At 37.5% G+C, this 23,412-nt stretch overlaps 1 protein-coding gene and 1 pseudogene across 1 annotated transcript; one reads left to right on the forward strand and one right to left on the reverse strand.

Moving 5' to 3' along the window:
* The first annotated feature begins 2,950 nt into the window (after positions 1 to 2,950).
* On the forward strand, positions 2,951 to 5,053 carry LOC126783414 (protein SRG1-like). The gene is made up of 2 exons (XM_050508879.1): positions 2,951 to 3,757; positions 4,224 to 5,053. The coding sequence occupies exons 1-2, from the start codon at positions 3,201 to 3,203 to the stop codon at positions 4,816 to 4,818; spliced, it is 1,152 nt and encodes a 383-aa protein (XP_050364836.1). The 5' UTR covers positions 2,951 to 3,200; the 3' UTR covers positions 4,819 to 5,053.
* A 4,665-nt stretch (positions 5,054 to 9,718) lies between these two features.
* On the reverse strand, positions 9,719 to 13,959 carry LOC126782408 (increased DNA methylation 1-like; annotated as a pseudogene).
* Between the last annotated feature and the right edge of the window lie 9,453 nt (positions 13,960 to 23,412).

A 23,412-nucleotide genomic window follows, 5' to 3' on the forward strand; every position in this document is an offset into this window, starting at 1 on the left:
GGTGTTATGATTGTAGTTTTAGTTGTTGTTGTATTTTGTTTTTCTCATTAAAAAACTAAAAAAAGAAGAAGCAAAGTATATAACGCATGTGGTGGTCAAATAAAGGAGCACTAGGCTTATCCATAGTGCATAGACTATTATTAACCATGCATAAACCATAATTATTGATGGTTCTAAGTTAGAACAGCACATTTTCCTTCCTTCAATTCTATATTGCAAGAGCTAAAATGCACGTGATTCTTTTGTTTATACTTTATACGTACTCCATTTGGTTCTCGCAATGAAAACAATGTTACTGATGTACACGTACATGCATCATCTTGATATTAAGTACTTGTGCTTTTGTTTACAAACTTAACCTCAAAATAATATGGCATACGATAATGATACAACAATAACTTAGGCTAGTGCGACTCATGGTTTGTCTAGGTTATGAGGTGAGCGCCACCCTAGTAAGGACCTTTTTCCATAAATTCTATATAGGATAAAGGACAAGTTGCTTGCTAGCTAGCTAGTGCATTTGCCAATGGACTACATTTATGTAGAAATATATAATACAAAAGAGAATCAAGGTTAAAGCTTTGAAATCCCATGCATGTGCATTCCCTCTTGGATCACTCATTATTAGTAGCCCATCCAAATCCATTAGGGACCTGCAAGTGTTACTATCAAACCCATCCAAAATGGGATTCTATGTCTAGTACTGTGTACAATGCATCATCCAAGATTAAACTTGATTTAATAGAATTACTACCCATCACCCATGTCCATCCAGCTCATGATAGGGACCAACTTTGAGAATTGATTTGACCTGGAAGAAATATGATCAATGTTTTTAGCATTTCACTAACGTACTTACGTTGGAAGTTTTAACATTTCACCACCAACTTGTTCAGAAAACTAGCTAGTAGTACGTGTTTTCTTGTTAAATCATTTGAAATGATCATTGAAAATTAACCAAAGTTACGTACATATCTACTGCTCATTCATTTAACTGTGATCAAAGTCATTCAACAAGTAGTGGCTATCTAAAGCACTATCAAAACTACTTATTCGTACCCAGCAGGTTTGATCTAGTATCATTTGCAAAAGCAATAATCTTCAAAAGATATTTTGATTATTAAGGGACGATTTATATTGATAATATATATTGGCACTCAAAGAAGATCAGACTCGATCCTTTTAGAAATCATCTGTTCATACTCTTATCGTTTCTTATATGTACGTACGTACGTACGTTTAACTCTTAATTGCTCGAGTCATATTTTCTCCGTACGTTAGGATAAGACATTCCCGATTCAAGGGTTCTTCCACAATGTGCATGCAAAGTAAGCAAGTAAATCTACGAACCCCCAGCAGATGACGGAAGAGGCTAGGGTTACCGGAATTAGCCGACGGAAGAAGCTAGCTAGGGCGATCATCAGTTTTCGAAAGAATACAGATGAGCATGGCCACCAGTTACGGGAAGAGATTAATGAAAGTCGATCCAAAGCTTAGCTGTAAGAAGATTAGAGATAGAACGTAGGGTCCCAGAAGACTACAATCATGATTTTGTCGTCTACGAACGCAGAAGACTAGTACATCGTACGGACGGGAGTACGAGGGCTCACACCGACCGGTCACCGGTGGCTACACGCAGACACGAGGCGGACTGCAGCTGAGTGGTCTCTCTGCCCGCCACGTATGTGTCGGGCCAATCATTTTGCAGGGAACAGCCAGATATGGAGATAAGGTCATCACTGTTTCTCTTCCAATTTTCCTGAAGAGCCGTGAAAGGGTGAACTTAGTTTACCCTAACTCTTGGAACTGGGGGTAAACCCCACAAATTCATAAAGCCAGGTGGGCTAGCTCTAGCATGGTCCAACTAATGTGAATTGCAAAAAGAATGGAACGTAAATCTGGAGGCTTCCAGGGTAATCTTGTCGACGCTGTACTACTCTCCGTATTTGCTACCTATTAAGGACAGCCGGAATGTGGACTAGCCGGAATATGTGCATACAGACACATATTGATGAATCATGTGTATTTGATCGGTCTAAATAATTCATAATAAATAATAACTTAAACGGGATGAGAGGCATGAGAGTTTTGTATGTAAATTTAAACAGCAATGGCTTTTTTTTTTTTACGACATGAGTTTTCAGTTGTCATTTAGGTGGCACACATCAGTTTGTGAAGTCATTCCACATTTTCCACCCATGTCCTTTCATATAGCGGATTTGTCTATGGTGCAGTGCTTATGCAGCACATAATCATTATCGTTGAAATTCAAACTTCTAAAATCTTATGGTTCTCATGACATTCTGAGGTTAATTTTTTAATTGATTTTTTTATTGCATACACACAAAACAGTCTGCATAGTGTGCAACACTATATAATAGAATTTTCCTCACATAGCTAGTTCTTACTGACCGCCCTCCTAGGGTTTAGGGTTTAGGGTTTAGTTGTCTTTGATGTGTTTTCCTAGGAAAAAGGAGAAGTTGTCTTTGATGTGCATGTTATTCTTTGTCCTAATATAGGTTTTCTTCATTGTTCTATGAATTAAACCTCGTTTAAAGAATGTTGAACAGTGAAAGGCCATGCATGATATCTAGGCCTCTCGATCTGTCCCGGACATACCAAGATTACTCATGTGGCTGATGGACATACACGTTTCGTGAATTTGAGCCTTAACAAAAAAAAAAAAAAAGACATACACGTTTAGTTCTATTTGGTTAGAAAATGATAGCTAGGCACCCAAGAACGTGTGATTAAGAACGTCGGTCATTAAGATGGGACCGTTAAATATATGGACAACCAAGAACTTGTCCTCGATGCTTAATTAGCCGATGATGAAATTTGGGAAGAGTTCTATACTTCTATAGCTGATCCCTCAAGTATCTTATACGTTGTTTGGTACTTGATATGAAATAGATATATAAAGATTTGTGTGGTGTTAGTTTTAGCCTTCGAGCCCGACTCGGCGTACATAATCCGATAAAGATTGTCCTTGCGCTCAGTCTCTACCTCCAATATTATTAGATCACTAATTGATTAGCAGCACTTATGGAACTGTCTGATGACAAGCTCATCTAGGGCCAAAGAAATAATTAAGCAAAACCCCTCTTTTAAGTCTTAAGCGTCTAATTAACACTCCAGTACTCTCTGACCCTCTATCCATTAATCTCATTTCCACACAAACTTGATCAAAAGCTACAGGCATGGAGAAAAGTAGTGACAGTAGTTACTTTCATGAAGCCAGCTACGTAGAGGAAACAGGTCAACTAAGAACCACAAGAGTGCCTGTAGTTCAAGAACTAGCTCGCCAGGGGCTCAACCACCTACCGCAGAGGTTCGTGGTGGTGCAACCTGAACGCCACCATGAAAAGCCAGCACCTCTATCCAGCCACCGTGTCTCGGAACCCCTATTATCCATAAACATGGCCAAATTACGAGGCAACGATCGAGACGAAGAGTTGGCCAAGCTACTGAGGGGAGCTAAGACATGGGGTATGGTTGTACTTGAAGGCCACGGAGTAGCTGAGTCTGTTTTGAATGGTGTGAGGGATGTAGTAAAGGAGTTCTTTGGGTTGTCGTTTGAGGAGAAGAAGGCAAGTGTTGGCTCGTATGTGAGCGTCGATAATATGGGATATGGCCGGAACTTTGTCAAGTCGGAAGAGCAGCCGTTGGATTGGATTGATCGCGTGACCATGAAAGCAGCTCCGGCGGGAGCAACCGAAGGGCTTCATGTTTGGCCTCAAAGGCCTTCTAATTTCAGGTACGTTTATTGAAGTAATTAATTAGTGAAATGAGATTAATTAAATCGACAGTTGCAGACTTGGGAGTAGGAGTAAGAGAAAATTGGTTTGAGTTGTTTCTATAGTTGATACGATTAAACAAAGATTGTTCTGTAATCTATTTGTTGTAGAATTGCGTTTTGGAAATTCTCCATCGAATGAAACGATGATTATGGTGAGCAGATGTTATTTTTTAAGACCTGAACATAGTCCTAAGCTTCAGCCAACAAGCCATATATGAGGGCATCCATTGTATAGAGAACTCTTTATATGTGTGTATATATGTACTGCTTCGCATGCTTTCTGCTATATATGCTTATATTTCTTGTGCTTAATTGCTTGTAATTGTAAACATGCACAGTCGTTGTGCTTGATCACTTATTGATTTATGAATTATTAGTAATATGGACCAAGTTTTACTGACAACTAGTTAAATTTTTTGAGCAGACATGTTATAGAGCAATACGTTGCAGAAGCAAGACACATCTTCAATGACATACTCGAAGCCCTTGCCGAAGCCATATCACTAGAAAGACATGTATTCCTCCGAAACTTTGACCCCCATGAGAGTGAGATCAATGTGAGAGTGAATTACTACCCACCATGCCCAAGGCCAGACCAAGCCCTCGGCCTAACTCCACATACTGATGCCAGTGCCCTCACTCTCCTTCTTCAGTTTGAAGCCGGCCGAGGGCTCCAAGTGCTGCGGGACACGAAATGGGTGACTGTGCCTTGGCCAAAAGAGGCAATGCTAGTGAATGTGGGAGACTTACTAGAGATTATGAGCAATGGGATGTGTAAAAGTCCATGGCATAGGGTTGTTACCCAAATGGATGTGGAGAGGTTTTCGGTGGCTTTGTTCTATAATCCTAGTCCTCAAACTGAGATTGAGCCGATTGGGATACGTGCATTGGCAAATGAGGATGATGTTGAGGCGTATAAGAAGGTGGTTGTGGGTGAATATCTGCAACATTTTTATAGCATTAGTCCTACTGTGAAGAAACAAGCTATCAGCTTTGCCAAGAGAGTACCCGGATCATAAAGTGGGTGTTAAAACTTTGGGACCTAAAGACATTTCCTATAGCTGCGTCCTAGTGTGGAGAGAACCAATCTTATAGCATGCACAGTGCACTTTATTTATTTGCCAGGAGAGTTAATCACATACTGAATATAATGGAAACAGAAGCCAGCTGATGAGAGACAAAACTTCTCTGCTGTAAATCCTGTAATCTTCTTGTTACCTTAGTAAACATGCGAAACCAGAAGCTAGAATTCAAAGTATCATATGCCTTTTTCAAAACGTATCATAGAATTCACATTTTTATTCCCAGATAAATCTACATAGAACGATGAATACAAAGAGTGATTACTATTGATTGATTTGCTAGTGTTCATGTCTGGGAAAATCAGTCATCCCTAGTAGTAGTAGGAACAGTTATTAATGGTCAAGCTATTGGTAATACTGCATTGCATGTCTTTCATGAGAAGAGAGTAGTCAATGAATATAACCTAATTCGCAATCCATAATTCTCTCATCGAAGCATTCTTCAGCTCTTTCCAGATCATTTCTTGATGCCACGAGCTTAGCCTCTAGACTTTTTAATTCAGTCTCCAAACCCTTCACATTCTCTTCTAGTCTCTTTACGTCTGCCGCCTTGTCCACATACTCTCTCATACCCAAAGCTGTGTTAACATGAGGCTCCAGCCAAGTCAGGTCGAATCCAAAGGCTTTTAGCTCTTCCATGAAGTTTCTAGGTCATTACACACATTTGCTGTCATATCCTTAACCTTTTTAGTCTTTAAAAGATGCAGGACTTTGCCCAAGATGGTGAATGCACATCCAGCAAACAGGGGACTACTCTCCTTTTGGCATTTGATAAGAGAAGGACGCCATGAACAAACAACCTGGAGTAAGGGCATATACTCTTGGTTTATCTTCGCCAAGCCTGGGATGTTCATGAGATCAGAAGGTGATGTGGATGACACACCTTCAAATTCCTCAACAGTTGAAGGGTCAGTACTGCTATCAGAGATCTCAATGTAAACTTGTTCAAAATTTGATGTGTCCTGGGGGGCAGCTATGTGCCTAAAGCTGGTTGCCTCGTGTGCTGCTGAAGAAGCATCTGGAACTTCCATAGACTCCAATCTGAATGAAGGGTTGATCTTACCATCAGGAACATTGGTGCCAGGTTGTTCAGAACTTGATGTCTCATGGAAGGGAGTTGCATGTTTAAAGCCCGTGGTAGTGTGTGTCGCTGAAGAAGGATCTGATATCTTCACAGAGCTTGAATTTAATGGATGCCCCTGATTTGAAAACTCCACAGGTCTAGCGCTGCCAGTTTTTTGGTCTTGTGATATCCTATTATGAGCCATACGGACTGCAACATGGGCTTTCATGATACATGTATCATCCACAAGAAATCCTTTACTATGGTCATGTAACTCATCTTGAGGAATTAGTGGTGTGAAGCCAGAGTTACTAATATCCTTACTGAACGCACATTTAGCTTCTGCAAAATCAAAATATCAAAGATCAGAAAAGACTAATCAAGAGGACATATAGCAGCTCCACACTAAGTAATATAAAACAAATAATGGTAATTCCTTTTCTGGAACATAGTTTTCATCTTGGCCAATTCATACGCACATACAGAAGAAAAGGCTCTAGTACTTGGTTTATTAAAAATAAGTTGTCTGTAGCCTGTTACGTTCAAGACATGTCCAGGAATTGGTGAAGATCAAAATCTTTACAACTCAGCCATCCATAAAACAGAAAGAATCCAAGATTATGCCTAATTCACATGCTTCTCTTCATTTCTTTTCCTCACTTTCTTATATTAAATGGTGTGACAAAGAAACCTATCCTCAAGCAATTTGCAGAAAAATAGTATCGGCGTATCTGAATCGAAGAATTAACCATAACAGGGTACAACAGTCACCAGTTCCATTAAACATATCAACTTAACCATAATCATCATGTTATGTCAAGACAACAGAAAAAGAATGCCAGCATATCTGTGGAATATATAAATAAATATAAATTCAAGCAACATCAAGTGAAATCCGACTAAAATAGCATATGCGCCATGGTAACATGATGGATTGATGGAGTACCTTTCCATGAAATAAGTCCAAGAAAATAAGAAATACCTTTTGATGGGCGTGCTTCAGCTAGAGATGTCCTTGTTAAACATTTCTGACACATAATGGAATCCTCAAAAGAAATCACTCTATAATCCATAAACTGTAGCCTCTCAAGACCTTTAATAACTGAAAATCCAAATGATCTATTCCATTTTCCTACTGATCTAGTGTGAATGGGCAAAACCAATCTCTCCACACCTAACTCCAAAAGCATCAACAAAATAAGTTACCTGAAACCGAACCATAAATGACAAACAAAGTGCAGGATCACCCAGTAAATTACCTTTTCAAGGATATCCATCATCACATGACACATTCCCTTTTGACGATGCTGCAATCTAGTACCAATAAGAGGTACTTCTGCCACCTTCCCTCCGTAGATCCTGTTAACAAGAAGAAGCAATTAACAAACACATGAAACAGTGCCAACAATTTTCAATAAGAATCTGCATAAAACTCACCTTACAGCAGCTGCAGTTATTACAGCATCATTTTCTTCTAAAAGCAGTGTAGAACCCCCGAGTGTTTGTGCCACCAAAAGTGGACCTGCAAAGTATAAGAACATGGTTGTATAAAGTTTCAACTGAATACTAAGTTAATATATAGGTGGAATCAACATATGCCAAATGTGCCAAACTCAACTGGTAGGAGTATTGTAAAAATTGATAGCAGCAAATGAAGCAGGAAGACTGAGCTTGGTATAGCTCTCGGTTGCAGCATCATCATCAGGTTCATTAGGAAAATTGCTTTCAGATTTCTCGGGCTTCCATAATGACCAAGTTAGATTGCCAACACCCACTGAAATTTTTTTCCCTAAACGCTCGTGGAGGCTAAAAATATTTGAAAGTGTGATACAGACATAAATATATCTTCAACAGGAAGATAAAATGGACTACATGAAGCTTGTTCATATTATGAAGCAAAAAAATAAGAACCTAATAAATCACAGTTCAACATCTCACAACAACAGGACACTGAGGGTTTTTCAAATAACTCAAATCATAACTGAATGAAGAAACATTGGAACTTATACACGCGTGCATGTATACCACCACTGATTTTCCTCCAGCTTGAGAAACTAAGTTTTAGGCTTTTAATTATCTGATAGCTTGATTGTCACATTAAAGTTACCACCTCTTTGTCGATAAGAAACATTAAACAGAACCATATCAGTCACATAATTTAGGACTCTATATAAAGAACCATTACGATACATACAGGTATGAGATCATATAGTTTATGTACAGGATCCATATTAAAGGTGCACACATAGGCAGTCTGATCAAGTCTCTTCCCACGAACCATTAAACAAAATTCAAGAATTAATAAAGATTCAAGTACGAAAATTTAAAAAGAAAACTACATACTATTGATGACATGTTTGAGATACCTTTTCACAGTTGTTGCTGCAGAACCAATTTTCTTTTGGACCAACCTCTACACTCAGGCAACCGGTGTGATCTAAGTAAAATTTTATAAACAAAAAATCAACAAAATAAAAGAAATCAAATTCTTCAAAGTTCTCACACAATAGTTCAGATGCATGCATATGCTAGAATGAAGTTTCATTTTGGCATGAATGGAAGTGATACTTTAACATACATTTATGTTCACATTGACCGCAGGTATGATTATGGACTGTAGGGACTATGCTGTTACCACAAATTCCACAACTGCAAGATGGACAGAACCATTCACCATCTGGAACATCCTGCAGAAGAAAAACCATTAATATATATGTGGTCTAAACCCTAAAGGTATGAAAAGTTCATGATACTATGATTAAAAGATGAACAATAGAGTTTGCACTAGCTATATGAAGAGAGTCAAAAGAAAAAAGACTACCTCCAATCCAATGCAATTCTTGTGAAATACTGATGGACATCGATCGCATAGCATCAGATCACCACCATCCTGACAGATGGTACAAAAGTTATCATTTTCTATTTGAGTCACGTACCCTTCCATTACATCATGTGGTTCTGGTCTGCAAACCCTCTTTCCTCTATTAGTCTTAACTTGCATCTGACAATCTAGGAGAGACTTTCCATCTTCCATATATATTCGCAGCAGGCTTGTAGTTACTGCAACCAGCATGATTCTCAAAGCCACTAAGTGTAAAAACCTTATGGCAACAGTTGCACTTAATCCCCTCCCTGCAAACTTTTCCTTCTACCACGTGATCACTCCTCCTTGCGCTACAATAACGCACTTTCTCATTTGGCGAAACCACATTATTGTCAATCAGCCAAGATAAGACTGTACAAGGATGATACTCATGATAGCATTTAGAAGTAGATGTAACCGCTGCCTCCACCCAACTTCTTGACCTCAGCACAGGAGTTCTATATTCAGAGGAAGATGCTGATGGGTTTTGCTTTTTCACCTTCAAAGTTTCACTGTCTCCCTTTTCACCATTCTTGTTGACAAACTCCACAGAATTGCTCAATGATGACATGCTAACACAACATCCATTCTTATTGCCACTCTCTTTGTTTATATTCGCCAAGCCCAGGATGTTCATGAGATCAGAAGGTGATGTGGAGGACACGACATCCATTTTTTTTGTCCAGAGAATGGTCAGTACTAGAATCAGATAGCACGATAACTTGTTCAGAACTTGCTGTGTCCTGGGAGGCAAACACATTTTGAAAGTTAAAGGCCTTCCGTGCACCTGAAGAAAAAGGACGTCCGTAGGCTCCATTCTCAAAGTAGACTCAGAATCGGCATCAGACAGCTCGATGCAAGCTTGTACGGGATCTGTTGCATCCTGGAAGGCAGTCACATTATTGAAGCAAGTTGCTTCCCATGCTGCTGAAGAAGGATCTGGAATTTCCAGAGGCTCCATACCGGATTCCTGGGCATGTGATTTCTGAATTCTAGCCTTGCAGACAGTAATATTGGCTTCAATGATACATGTATCATTCACAAGATACCCTTTACTAGGGTCATGCAACTCAGTTTGGGAAATTAAGGATGTGAAGCCAAATTCAGTCTCCCCTTTATTGAAATCATGTGTAGTATCTACGAAAACAAAATTTGCAAAGATCAGAGAAGACTAATCAAGAAAATAGCAGCTCCTTACAAGATAACAATAAACTATTAACAAGGGAAGGCGGAAGCCGCTTCTGGATTTTAGTGGTCTCATATGAAGTTGATTTGTCATAGATTAGACATCAAATATGTGGATTGTAAGCAGCATATCATTGGGGAAAAAAATGTAAGAGTTCAGTATGTGGTTAAATAAGTAGAGCCTGCCAGGCTTAAGATTGAAACACTCCAGTTACTGTCCAAAATCCATTATCTTGTAAGGTAATAGAATTCAATAAGAAAGAACATCATTTGTTTGAGAACTAAACTAAAGTTTAAGCCAATCGAAGAGAAACAGGGACTACAATCACTACGTCCACTTAGAATTATGGAATTAATGACAAAGTCAACAGGAAAAGAGCACAAACATGAATGTGAAAGAAATAGGAGTCGCAAAAGAAGTACCTTTTGTAACTGACTTGTCGCGCTGAAGCTGATTAACCATGGTTACGCTGACTTGCGCATAGCTAGAGAAAGAAGTGGCAATTCATAGCTACCTTTAACATCAAAAGACACTGAACAGTTGTCTACAGTTTCCTTCCCCTTTGGATACAACAGAATCCGCCTGAAGAACAAATCAAAGTCAAGTTCAGAACCGTAACACATCACAATGTATACATGGAAAGTGTTTGAAAGTACCATCTGAATTGACCAGTGAGGAAAGTGTCCGAGTAATTGACCACTTGACCACTTGTAGAATCACCACTTGAGCCATTAGATTCAGTATTATCCACACTTTCAGAGATAACGGATGGAGTTCCTGCAAATGGCATATATAAACACGTGCCCCACGTTAACGAGATGAACTACATTTCATCACTATGAGAAAAGTCCAAGAACGTAAAAGATACCCTTTGATGGGCAGGGTTCAGCCAGAGGGATTTCCAATAAACTTTTCCGACACATAATGGTTTCTTCAAATTCCATGAATCTATAATCCAGAAGCTGCAGCCTCTGAGGTTCCATCATCTTTAAAAATCCAAATTTTGACCAATAGTCCAGTAAACTGGGGACAGTGTGCAAGACCAATCTCTCCACTCCTAAATCCATTAGCATCTGAAATTGAAAAGAAAAGGAGACCAATACCATCAACAAAATTCTGCAAGAACAGATCCAATGTTATTTAACAAATTGTGGAAACACTTAACGAGTTAACATACTACCTTCTCAAGCTGATGGATTAATGAGCGACACATGCCACATTGACGATATTGATATCTGGTACCAATCAGTGGTATTTCTGCCACCTGAGCTCCATAGATCCTTTGAGCAAGAAGAAAAAGAACAATTTCAAGAACCAAAAAACTTATCGTGCAATAGCTCAAAATTATAGAAGCTTTAAGCTCACCTTACAGTAGCTACAGTTATTAGTTCATCATTTCGCTCCAAAAGCATTGTATAAAAACCTTGAAAGTTGTCGTGACTAAAATCTAACCTGGCAGTCCAAAAATTGGTCTTGGAAGTAAATTTAAGGATATTATCAAAACATAAATTGTTATCCAAGGAAATTCTATTTCAACACGAGAATAGTTACAGTAATAGTATAAATAGTGATGCCAGGCTATGTGCAAGATTGAGCTTGCAGTAAGTCTCTGTGATGGCTTCATTACCAGGCTCATTATTATCTTTACCATCAGACTTCCATAGTGACCAAGTTAGGCTTTCAGAACCTACAGGTACTTGTTTACCTGAACACCCGCGGAGGCCTAACCATATCTGGAAGTGTGAAGCAGTCTTATCAACATAATCAATACAAAGAGAAAAATGAACAGACAATAAGCTTGTTATTCTTATGTTGGCAAAAGTACTTTCCATAATTCAAAGAAAAAACACAGCACTGAACTCCTTAAAAGTTAATCAAATATAAACTGAATGAATTAAAATATGAATAGTGCTACAATGGATCTATATTGATATCCTTCTCAATGATACTAAGTTGCACTAATGGCTGATAACTATACCTATTTCTAGTGTCAACATAAAGTTACCATCTCTCATGGTAACACTGCATCGAGTCACACCATGTCGATCAGTTAAGGAATAAATTACATTGGTATATAGGCAGCTATGGCTTCATGTCATATCTATGTACGGGAGTATTGAAATGTGTTCCACAGATAAGCATCGTACACGCTGCATAAGCTAATGTGACTTGTCAGTAATAATTATTATGTCATGATCTGATTTGGTCTAACTATTTCATTATGTAGCCTGCTCTCTAAGAAACTATCAAAGAAGGTCTAGCTAGCTTTTTCCTATTATGCTTCAGGATATTTTTCCCAATCAAGCGGAGGCACAAGAAAATAAATTCCAAAAGAAGTTAAATACTTGAATACCAATAGTGATGGAGGTACCTTTTTACAGCTCTCCCTGCAGAACCAATTCCCTTCTGCATCACTTTTCAACAGATTTTCACTTATTTTCCCCTGGCACCCAGTGTGATCTACACCAAATTGAAAGCCAAATTATGTGTCAGTTTACACTTTACATAATATTCTGAAATTTGAAGCATGCATATGCTAACCCATATAGAAAGATTGAGTTTTTTTTCCTTTACTTGAATAAAATACAAGAAAAACAACCTACATTTACGCTCGCATTGAGCACAGGTACGATAATGCATAGTAGATTCTCTGCCTTTCTTGGGTATGCTTTTGCCACATAGTCCACAACAATACTGGACAGAACCAATCTCCAAATGGAACATCCTGTAGAGGCAAAACAATTTGAGGCAGACGAGTCAAGAATCTCAAATTTGTGGTGCTTAAAATAAGATAAGTTCCCAGGAAATAAGAAACTTGAGCCCATATGACATACAAAAACAGAAAACAGCAGACTTTCCAAAGCTGTGAACATAGAAGCAAAAAACAGAAATTATACCTTCAACCCAATGCAACTCTTGTGGAATGCCGAGGGACACAGATCGCATAAAATCAAATGGCCACCATCATGACACACAGTACATATGCAATCACTTCCTCGTGGAGACCATTTACCCTTCATCCTATAATGTAATTGTGATCTGCGGCTCTTCTTTCCTTGTGAAGTCAAGAGTTGTCTTTGGCAATCTAAGAGAGACTTTCCGTCAGCCAAGAAAATATTGGCAGCAGGTGTGCTGTTACTGAAGCCACCATTAGTCCCAATGCCGCCTGCACGACTTTCAAAGTCACTAAGACTAAACACCTTCTTGCAACAGTCGCACACTATCCCCTCTCGGCTTACTTTCCCTTGTGTTGTTGCAGCACTGCCCTCTGCAATATAATCTACGGTCTCACTTGCCGCAATCACATTATTGTCAATCAGCCATGATAATATTGTACAAGGACGACTGTGTGTCGAAGTCTCCTGCACTTGTTTTTGGGACCGTAGGACACGAGTTGGCTGAGTACCATTCAGACCAGTACTAATTGATGCAGATGACTTTTTCCTTTTCGTCTTTGAAGGGTTACCAATGTCTTCCTTTTCGTTATTTCCAATCCTCTTTTTGCGTAAATAATGATTCACTCCCTGATCCTTCCTTCTACAAACCCAAAACCAATAAGTACGCACCAAATCTTAATATCGTTCAACAATTTACAAAACCCTAAGATTAAGACTAATTATAAGTATTTTTAAAAAGTGTTCTGAAAGAAGTTGATCTCCATTCCATTCATAACATAAATTTAGAAAGGAAAGTAGTACTCTTCTCTCTATGGCCAAATATGACTAAAACTTTAATCTTCCCAAATCTACTTGTTAATTGAAACCTAACTCAAAAATTTCCCCAGATTTTCTAACAAAAGAGATCTTTAGTGACGCTATTCAGATCTGTAATGGACATCTGAGTCTATAACTACCAAAACAAAAGATGACCCATAAACTAGTCATTCATTATTGTGAAGCTAACTAAGATCTGAAAATAAAAAAACTAAACTTGAAACTATTGATGAACCATTGCATACCTTTCCATTGATCAACTCCAGAGAGTGCTCTGCAGGAGATGAATACTCTAAAGAAATGAAATTTGAGGCAGAGCAACTCAGCAAAATGCAGATAGAAGAAACTGGTGAGTGGTTTAAGAGCAAAGAGTAGATACAGCAGGAAATGAATGAGGGACTTGAAAGAAAAGCATATGATTGCCATTCTCGGTAATACAAGCTCCTCATATAGAGAGAAAGCAGAGAAGTATTAAAACTTCTGAAGAGAACTGACAATGTGACTACTACAAGTAATCGAATTGAAGCTGAAAAGAGGTTGTTCTGAAATGGCCCCACTGCAACTGTGGACGAACCAATTGAGAACCGAAACCTAAATCCAGCACCTTCATTTCTTACTTTGAATTTGAGAACAAATTTTGACGCCCTATACTTGCAACAAATTGTCACGCTGGTTTTTCTCTTAGGGTTTATACTATAGGGCAGTAACATACGTGTTGCAGAAGCAAGAACTATATATGATCTTCAGTAACGTACTTAATGGAAAAGTGAACCTTGCTGGCTATAATGGCATTATATGTCTCAGAATAGACCAAGCCTTCATGTGAGTTCACTTGCTCTCCTAGTGATTGTAGGAGATTCGTTCTCGATGCTTTGGGGATTAGGGATTGGAGATTAAATCTCACGAGTTTATTATATGTGGACCGAATATTGTGGCATAACTGGGAGGTTCTTCATAGCAAGGCTAGTTCACTTTCTTGTTGAAGTTGCGAAAGACAATAATGTTGTTCCAATTAGTACCGAGTGACTGACTGACTGGGTCGGGACACACTTAAACAACATGAAGATAGTATCTTCTAATCAAAATATTTAAAAGTTGATCTCTTGAAATCAATTTTCTCCAACAACTTATTTGCTTAATTAGTTGTCGAATAATTCTATACTAAAGTTATTTAAGAGGAAAGAGAGAGTTAGGTGCGGGCGTGGTGGCGTGCGGGCCTGGGGTAGTAGGAGACAGAATAGAACTTGTGTTTTGTTAAATTTGAGTTATAAAGCTATTAAAACAAACTCTCGTAAATAATGAACAACAAACGAAATAAATATAAATATACATTTAGATTATTTTGCATACTAAGACTTAGTTTGGTACAGCTTTATTTATTTTTTAAATCAGTTTTTAGATCGACTTTTAAATTTTATAGTGTTTGGTAACTTTAGAAAAATCAGTTTTTTTTATAGAATTTATAGGTCACTCAAAAAAGTTTTTAGAAGCAACATGAATGTTGCTTTTAAAAGCTACTTTTACTCAAAACTCAATAAATATTAATATTTTTCGTAAATTCTCAAATAACACATTTAATTATACATTCTCAATATGTTAAAAAGAAATCATGTCTTTTTTTATCGTTGACCATATTTACAACAGTTTTGTTTAGAATTTATCAAACAATTTATTTATCGATAACACTTATAAAAGTAATATTTACCAAACAAACCTGTTTTAATTTAAAAATTGATTTTTTTACAGCACAATAGAAGCATATTTTTATAAAATCATTATCCAGGATGGACATATTTTATATAGTGTGACTGATCTCATGCACTCCATTAAAAATGAAGACACTGGTGACAAATGTCAAATTTGAGTCCGGTTCCAATTCATCTCGAGTGATGTAAATATATCGTAGTCTTTGATCCGTGATGAGGAAGTCTTATAATATGATAAACTTTAATAAGATAGCTAGTCTTTCAGTATTTTTGAGGGAATTCCCTCATAAAATGATACTAAAGAGACAATGACTAGCTTATTTATCCTAGTCTCAATCTTTCAATTATCCTAAACTCATGGCACGTTTATTAACGTAGAATAGAATTGAAAATAGAAGAATTGATTACGAGATAAAAGAATTCTGTTGTTTACTAATACATAAGAGAATTAGATTAATGAATATGAGTCTCACATCCTCATCAGGAATCAAATCCTCCCAAAACCCCTGACTTGATACCTAAGGGGAGAGGTGGGTATCAAAATTCTCCATCAGTTCGGGTATCAATTTTTGTTACCTAAACTACCCTAATTTATTTGAGAATATATCCAAATTTTTCAATTCAAATTGAGAATATATATATACAATTAAAACCCACAAATAAACAACCACATATATTCTACGTGAGTACTTAAGGTATGTTCATCTCTTTTTCTAATAATATTCTCTAATTTTTTTCTTTTATTTACATAATATATGATTAAGTGAAATTTAATTGGAATTAGATTTGTCTTATTGGGTGTTAAAGGAAAAGAAAATTGGTGTAGTGACATTTGTATGTCGTTCTGATGGTAAAAATTGATGTATCACAGTAGCACTATTAATTGATAGAAGAAATAAGCGACTTCATAGATCTATAGGGATATTTGAGTAATTAAATTAATTTTAATTATTATTTTGATGGTAAGTAAACAACATCAATCGTAATTATAATTGGTTATGTTATAATTTTATGTTGAAAGTAAACAGTAGGGCTTGTCAACGGGCCGGGCTCGAACCGGGCCTTAATGAATTTAAATAAGTGGCGGACCGGGTATTTTCAAAAATACGAAGATCCAAGCCCGCCACCTAAGGCGGGCCTTGAGAGCTGGGTCGGGTCGGGCCTTGCGGGCTTTTACGGGCCGGGCCATACGGACTTGTATTATAAAAATAATATAATACTCTAATTTAAGGGTTCGAAACAATAAAATAATTATTAAAAAATATTTTAAAACAAAAGTCACAAATAAATTCTAGTTTCTTAATATTGTCGATCGACACTAATAGATGTGATTGATATATATATTTAGAGACCGTGTAAAAATTTCATCCAATTCGGACCACGTTTAACCGTCAGAATTTTCGGTCAACAAAAAAAAAGGCGTTTTCACATAATAAAACTTCATTGACCGGGGCTTTGCCAAATGGTTTTCTCGTTGCGACCACGCACGATCGGTGACAAAAATTAGGTGATTTCAAATATGTAAACAAATTTCCGCATTCGCATCTTGGTAATTGGTCCCCCCTTATGGCATATTAGTGTTTTTTTGGTTTACCGGAAATTCCGACGGTTAAACAAGGTCTAAATTGGATGAAATTTTAAAATGATCATTAAATATATATATTGATCACATTGGATGGTGTCGATCAATTCCGAGAAGTTTCCTTCATATAGCTGCTTCATAATGTGATAGTTTTATTATAAATCTAGTATAAATGTTATAATACATTAGTGGACACTTCGGCGATCGACAACTCTAATTCAAAATATGGTCGATCGACACGAATAGATGTGATTGGTATATATATTTAGGAAACCCGTAAAAATTTGGTCCGTTTTAGACATAATTTGACCGTTCGTACCAACGGTCAACTAAAAAAGAGGCGTTTTGATATATTTAAACCCCATTGACCGGGGTTTTGCCAAATAGATTTCTTCAGTTCGACCGCGCACGATAGGTAACAAAAATTAGGTGATTTTCATATATGCAAACGGCTTTCGACATTCACATATTTGTAATAGGTCCTCCCTTATGGCATATTAGTGGTGTTTTCGATTTACCGAAAATTCCAACGGTTAAACGAAGTCCGAATTAGATGAAATTTTTACAGGGTCACTAAGTATATATACCAATCACATCGGCTAGTGTCGATAGATTCTGATAAGTTTTCTTCATATAGTCACTTCATGATGTGTTAGTTTTAGTATAAACCTAATATAAAGGTTATAATACATTAGTGGACACTTCGGCGATCGACAACTCCAATTCAAAAAATGGTCGATCGACACTAGTAGATGTGATCGGTATATATATTTAGGGAACCCGTAAAAATTTCGTCCGTTTTGGACATGGTTTGACCGTTCCTACCAACGGTCAACTAAAAAAGAAACGTTTTGACATATTTAAACCTCATTGACCGGGGTTTTGCCAAATAGATTTCTTCAGTTCGACCGCGCACGACAGGTAACAAAAATTATGTGATTTCCTTATATGCAAACGGCTTTCGGCATTCGCATATTTGTAATAGGTCCTCCCTTAGGGCATATTACTGGTGTTTTCGATTTACCGAAAATTCCGACGGTTAAACGAAGTCCGAATTGGATGAAATTTTTACAGGGTCACTAAATATATATACCAATCACATCGGCTAGTGTCGATCGATTCCAATAAGTTTCCTTCATATAGTCGCTTCATAATGTGATAGTTTTAGTATATCATAATGTTCTCGATTAAAGGTAACAAACAGACCGGTCTGACCCATTTTAAGCGGGCCATAACCCTGCCGCACTTGGGTTAGTCAATTTGCTTAAATACTAAACCCAGATTGGCCCAAGCCATGTCGTGCTGGGCTCGGGCCCGTGCCGGGTTAAAAAGCGGGCCAACACGGCCCTTTAGTATTATAAAACACAATTAACATATAAAAAATCGTGTAATTAGAATATTTGTTTTATATAACTATTTATAATATTAAAATAAATAAAATACTACGACACATTTAATAATCTTTTTTTAAAATGTTACATATGTTAAAACAATGACTTTTTAATCATTACTTTGATGATATATGTGAAAAAATGTAGTTAAAATGATAAAAAGATTTTGATTTAAAATGTCTAATATTCAATTCTAATTTTTATAATTGTTTAAATATTTATATAAATAATGTGTTTAAAAACAGGCCGGTCTATGAATTTATCGTACTCGGACCGTGCGGGGCTCAAAATAGACTTGGGTCGGGCCTGACCCATGAGCTAAAATATTTAGGCACAGTACGACCCATTAAAATAACGGGCTTAGGCCGTGCCAGTCTAAGAATTTTTGGCCCACTTACCACCTCTATTCTCGATATTGTAATTCATTCTCACGTTGACAACATGACATGAGTGCAACTGAGCAATGCTTTGTGAATGCTATGAGTTACTTGTGAAAACACATTTACTAAGCACGTTTACTTACTCATAATAGATTTTATCAAGAATATGTGCTTAGATGAATGAGTCACATAATGGAGTTAGTATAGAGATTTTGAATTCCATCAATTGTTTACTTACCGTTAGGAATTAGAATTAGGAATTAAATTAATTCCAGTTTGATTACTAAAATAACCCTAAAAATGCAGTTATACCTTTTAGTCACCCTCATTGCAAACTATTTTATATATTGAGGGGAAACTTTTCAGGAGCGGAAGTCCACACCGTGCAGATTCGGTGATTTTGGCGACTAGCGGCAGGCGACGATGACACGGAAGGTATCAACCGCACTTCCCCCTCTCGGCGCTCATGTTTGTGCCGGTCGGAGCTGCATCGTCTGCCCACTTTCTAGGCAGATTTTGACCTCCATGGACGGGCGATGCAGTCTCGGCCGACACAGACAGGAACGTCGGGAGGGAGGGTAGCCGACACTATTTTTCCGCCCCGTCGTCGCGTGCCGCCGGTCTCCAGAATCACGGAATCTGCACGGTGCGGACGTCCGCACCTGCACCATGCGGATTCTGTGATTCCGGCGACCAGACCAATGGTTTTGGTGCATATTTTTATTTTTGCACCACTTTTCGATCGAATTTTCTCATCTCCACTGTTTCATATCTAGATAATATTGCGTAGATCATCTCTGCAAAATTTCAGCCAATTTGGTAATCCTTAAGGCTCTTAAAATTGTGTTTTTCTATTAAAAATATGAACGGTTTATGTTTGACAAAATTCAGTCTATCCATTATTTTTTTGATTCTGAAGGCCTTACCGATCATCAAATTGGTTGAAATTTTTCATAGACGATCTACACTATTATCTAGATACTAGACGGTGGAGATGAGGAAATTCGATCAAAAAGTTGTGCAAAAATAGAAATCTGCACCGAAATCATTGGTGCGGACCTCCGTAGCCAAGAATGCCTATATATATATATACATGAGAACATTTCTAGGTGCGGATTCCGTGATTCCGGCAGCACGCAACGATGGCGCGGAAGGTGCCGGCCTCACTCCCTCTCTCTCGGAACTCATGTATGTGCCACGCGGAATCTGCCAAGAAAGTGGGTCGGCATTGCATCTCCGACCGACATAAACATGAGCTCCGGGAGGGGGGAGCGTGGCCGGTACCTTCCGCGCCGTCATCGCGCGTCGCGCGCTGCCGGTCTCCGGAATCGTTGAATCCGTACGGTATGGACGTCCACACCTGAAACGAATTGTGTATTTATATATAATACGAGTTACATATGAACATCAATTTCTTTCATGTAACTGTATTCTTTTTAAGCTGAAAAAGTAAACATATTTCTCACCTTTTTAGAAAATATATCATATTAATATAGGTATTATCGGAAGAAATATCGATTCATATGTTTCAATCCCAATCACACCGTCCCCTTGGATTTTAAATTTCGGATTGTACCATGTGTAAGTAAATACTGAAATTCTCTATATCCATAATCATTCCCTATTTTTTTTCATTCCATTTCATTAAGTAAACGTGTCTATAGGTATCATATGATCAGGCACTCGCCTTTGACTAAATACTATATTATTAAATAAGCGCGCCATTTATATAGCTTCAGAAATTAGAACGTATTAGCAGTAATTAATGCCCATTTTTGGCAATTTCAGCAGCTGTCATGCCGGTCAATATCGAATGTTAATTACAATATATTTGGAAGAATTTTCAAATGACCTTCAACAAAAGCTACCGATTTTGTGGCAACAGATTAGGATTTTTTTAAAAAATTTGCTACTGAAAAGCATAACTAGACAAATCCAATATCATTATCAGTCCTTAATTACGTCGAGTACAAAAAACAGTTGAAAATTAAGTGCTACCTAGAACTCTGCACCTTCATCTTAATTTGGAGTGGATTGTGAGCTCTTGGATTATTTCGAATTTGGTTCAACAGATATACATGATTATGTATATACATTGGATTGGAGATTTAACGTACTATCGAGAAAGAATATATGGACGGGAGGTCTTAGATCATCTCCAACAGTTTTGCAATTTTTTTTTTCTAAAATAGAGAAGTAAATGTCAAAATTTCTAAAAAAATTATACTCAAACTCTAACCGTTTTTGCATTTTGTATATTTTAACATTTATTACAAGTGAATAAAATATCATATAATCCTACTTATATAACTATAAATTATTTTATATATTTAATTTGCTAATTTGAAATAAATGATTCAAATTTTTTATTGTTTTGATTGATTGATATCAAAGCTTGAGTTATTACAGAAAGTGTAGCATTTAATGTTATTGCTTATGCAAAATTTTGCTGATTGCTGCAAATTTAGAGAATTTCTCATTTTCTCTCATCATTTTTTCTATTTTGGATAATAGTATGCATAATTTGTTGGAGTGGAAAAAACTTAATATTCTCAAAAATTTCTCTTTTTCTCCAAAATACCAAAATTGTTGAAGATGCTCTTACAATCGAGTCGTAGAGAAAATTTCACAAATTAATAATGTGTTTACGTTGGATTGAATATTTACCGATCGATCGAGCAACTTATTCATCAAAGATGTAGCTTAACGAATTACTAGCTAGTGTTAATTTTTCGTATCACCGAACATTAATTGAAGAAACATGTGCGTTATGCTAACACGAAAGATGGTTCATCTAACTAGTCAGAGAGCATCTAATAAACTGAAGAATGCACATTGCACATGCGTAACGTAATTGCACGAAAACTACGTGGGATATATATAACTGGAAAGCTCAAAGCTAGAACATTAATTTATAGTGAAGCTATAAGGCAATATATAAGATCTTCCATTTTAATAAGTAACGTAGGTCTAGAACTATAGATGATAATAGCTGCATGGTAAGTTGGTAATAACCACCAAAAACGAACCTGCTAAAACCCAAATACCACATTGATGAGGAGCAGTCATATATGCATGTGGTTGCTCGACTTGATCCTATCTAAGGATATCGAAAGATAGAAATCGAGTCCATGCCAATTATTCAGAAACATATGTAAGCAAAACAGTACTTGGGGTCTCTCCTATGCTCACTCATTCATACACGATCATAAAGTCTCGAAGAGATGAGAAGACGAAGGCCATGCATGGTCGGTAAGGGTGGGTGGGTGGATGGAGCTTCTGAAGAATGTGAAGGTTGTTAATGCTGCTTTGTCTCATCCATCGGCCTCTTACTAGTCCATAACTGCACCCTGTGATCTAAGCAAGTTAGGGTCCTCAGAACTTGTCCCGGCTAACCCATTCTCATGTACACGGAGTAATCAACCATAGAAATGTACAACAACACTGCATGGTTCATATACTTTTTTTTATTAGATTAGTTCATATATTTGAGTTTGCGTGGCTCCGGCAGCCAAAGGCTTGGGGGGGGGGGGGGGGGGGGGGGGCTTAAGTCCCAACCTTCGTGTTTTGTTAGAAGATTAATCTAGTTGAGTTAAAGAAAAAAAAAATTTGGGTCCCCATGGATCTCTAACTTTCCCCATACAGCCTGGAAAATGGGTCCTCTGATGAGGAGGGTTTCGTTTTCTTACTCGTATGAAATATGATTATATAAAATCCAAGACACATTTTTCTTGTCCCCGGCATGTTTGGAAAGTGACATACAACAAAGATGATTAAAACATGTCAATATTCTTAAACTTACTTTCATCTACATCAAGTAGAAATGTAGAATTACGACAAAGATGAAATTAGATCAAGGAATTCTATAATGGTTATTTTTAATTTAAAATTTGATTTTGTGTACGTCTTCTTGATTGATATTTTATTTCTTGTCATCAGTTCTTATTGAGATATGTAGTTGGATCAAGCTTCTTTTATTTTCCCTTTGAAAATTTAAACTTATCATCGAAGAACATTAGATCTTCAAATAAGGAATCGAAACTTAACACACACAAAAAAGCCTCAAACGAACACCAAAAGATCATGAGCAAAACTCCAAATGAAAAAAGATTCAAGGAGCAAAAAGAACTACAAAGCATGAGCGAAGAGCCTCCTTAACTCCACTTAAGAATGAACTTCACGTTAACAACTCTACATCCTATTGACCAGATGGTACCTGAGTGAACATGCATTAGGGAAGCTCCTCGATCTACCTTTCCGGCACTGTTTTTCCGGCAATGTTTTCCCTTCCAAGGTCCTCAATAGCCAGATGGTCGTCTACGTGACCCCTTGTTGGCCTCCCCTCGTCAAATCAAATCCGATCCTTGTCTCAAGGATATCTCCACTAAAGAAACAAATTCACACAAGCACAATAGCACTAGTAACCACCTCTATGACATTCGAATCATACTTTCAAAAATCCGACTATTCCGGATCGCCGGTGACCAAGCAACGAGCCAAGAACCAACCAGTGTCTCTACAGTCTTTAGGGCTGTTCCTCTACAGTACCGGAAAGTTCCCGCCTTCTTACTTCCTAGGTCATCACTAGTCCCATGGCCGTTGATGTGACACCCTGTGGGCCACCGCTCGTCAAATAAAAACCAAAAC

This window comes from Argentina anserina, chromosome 2 (genome assembly GCF_933775445.1).
Source record: "Argentina anserina chromosome 2, drPotAnse1.1, whole genome shotgun sequence".
NCBI classification, from domain to species: domain Eukaryota; kingdom Viridiplantae; phylum Streptophyta; class Magnoliopsida; order Rosales; family Rosaceae; genus Argentina; species Argentina anserina.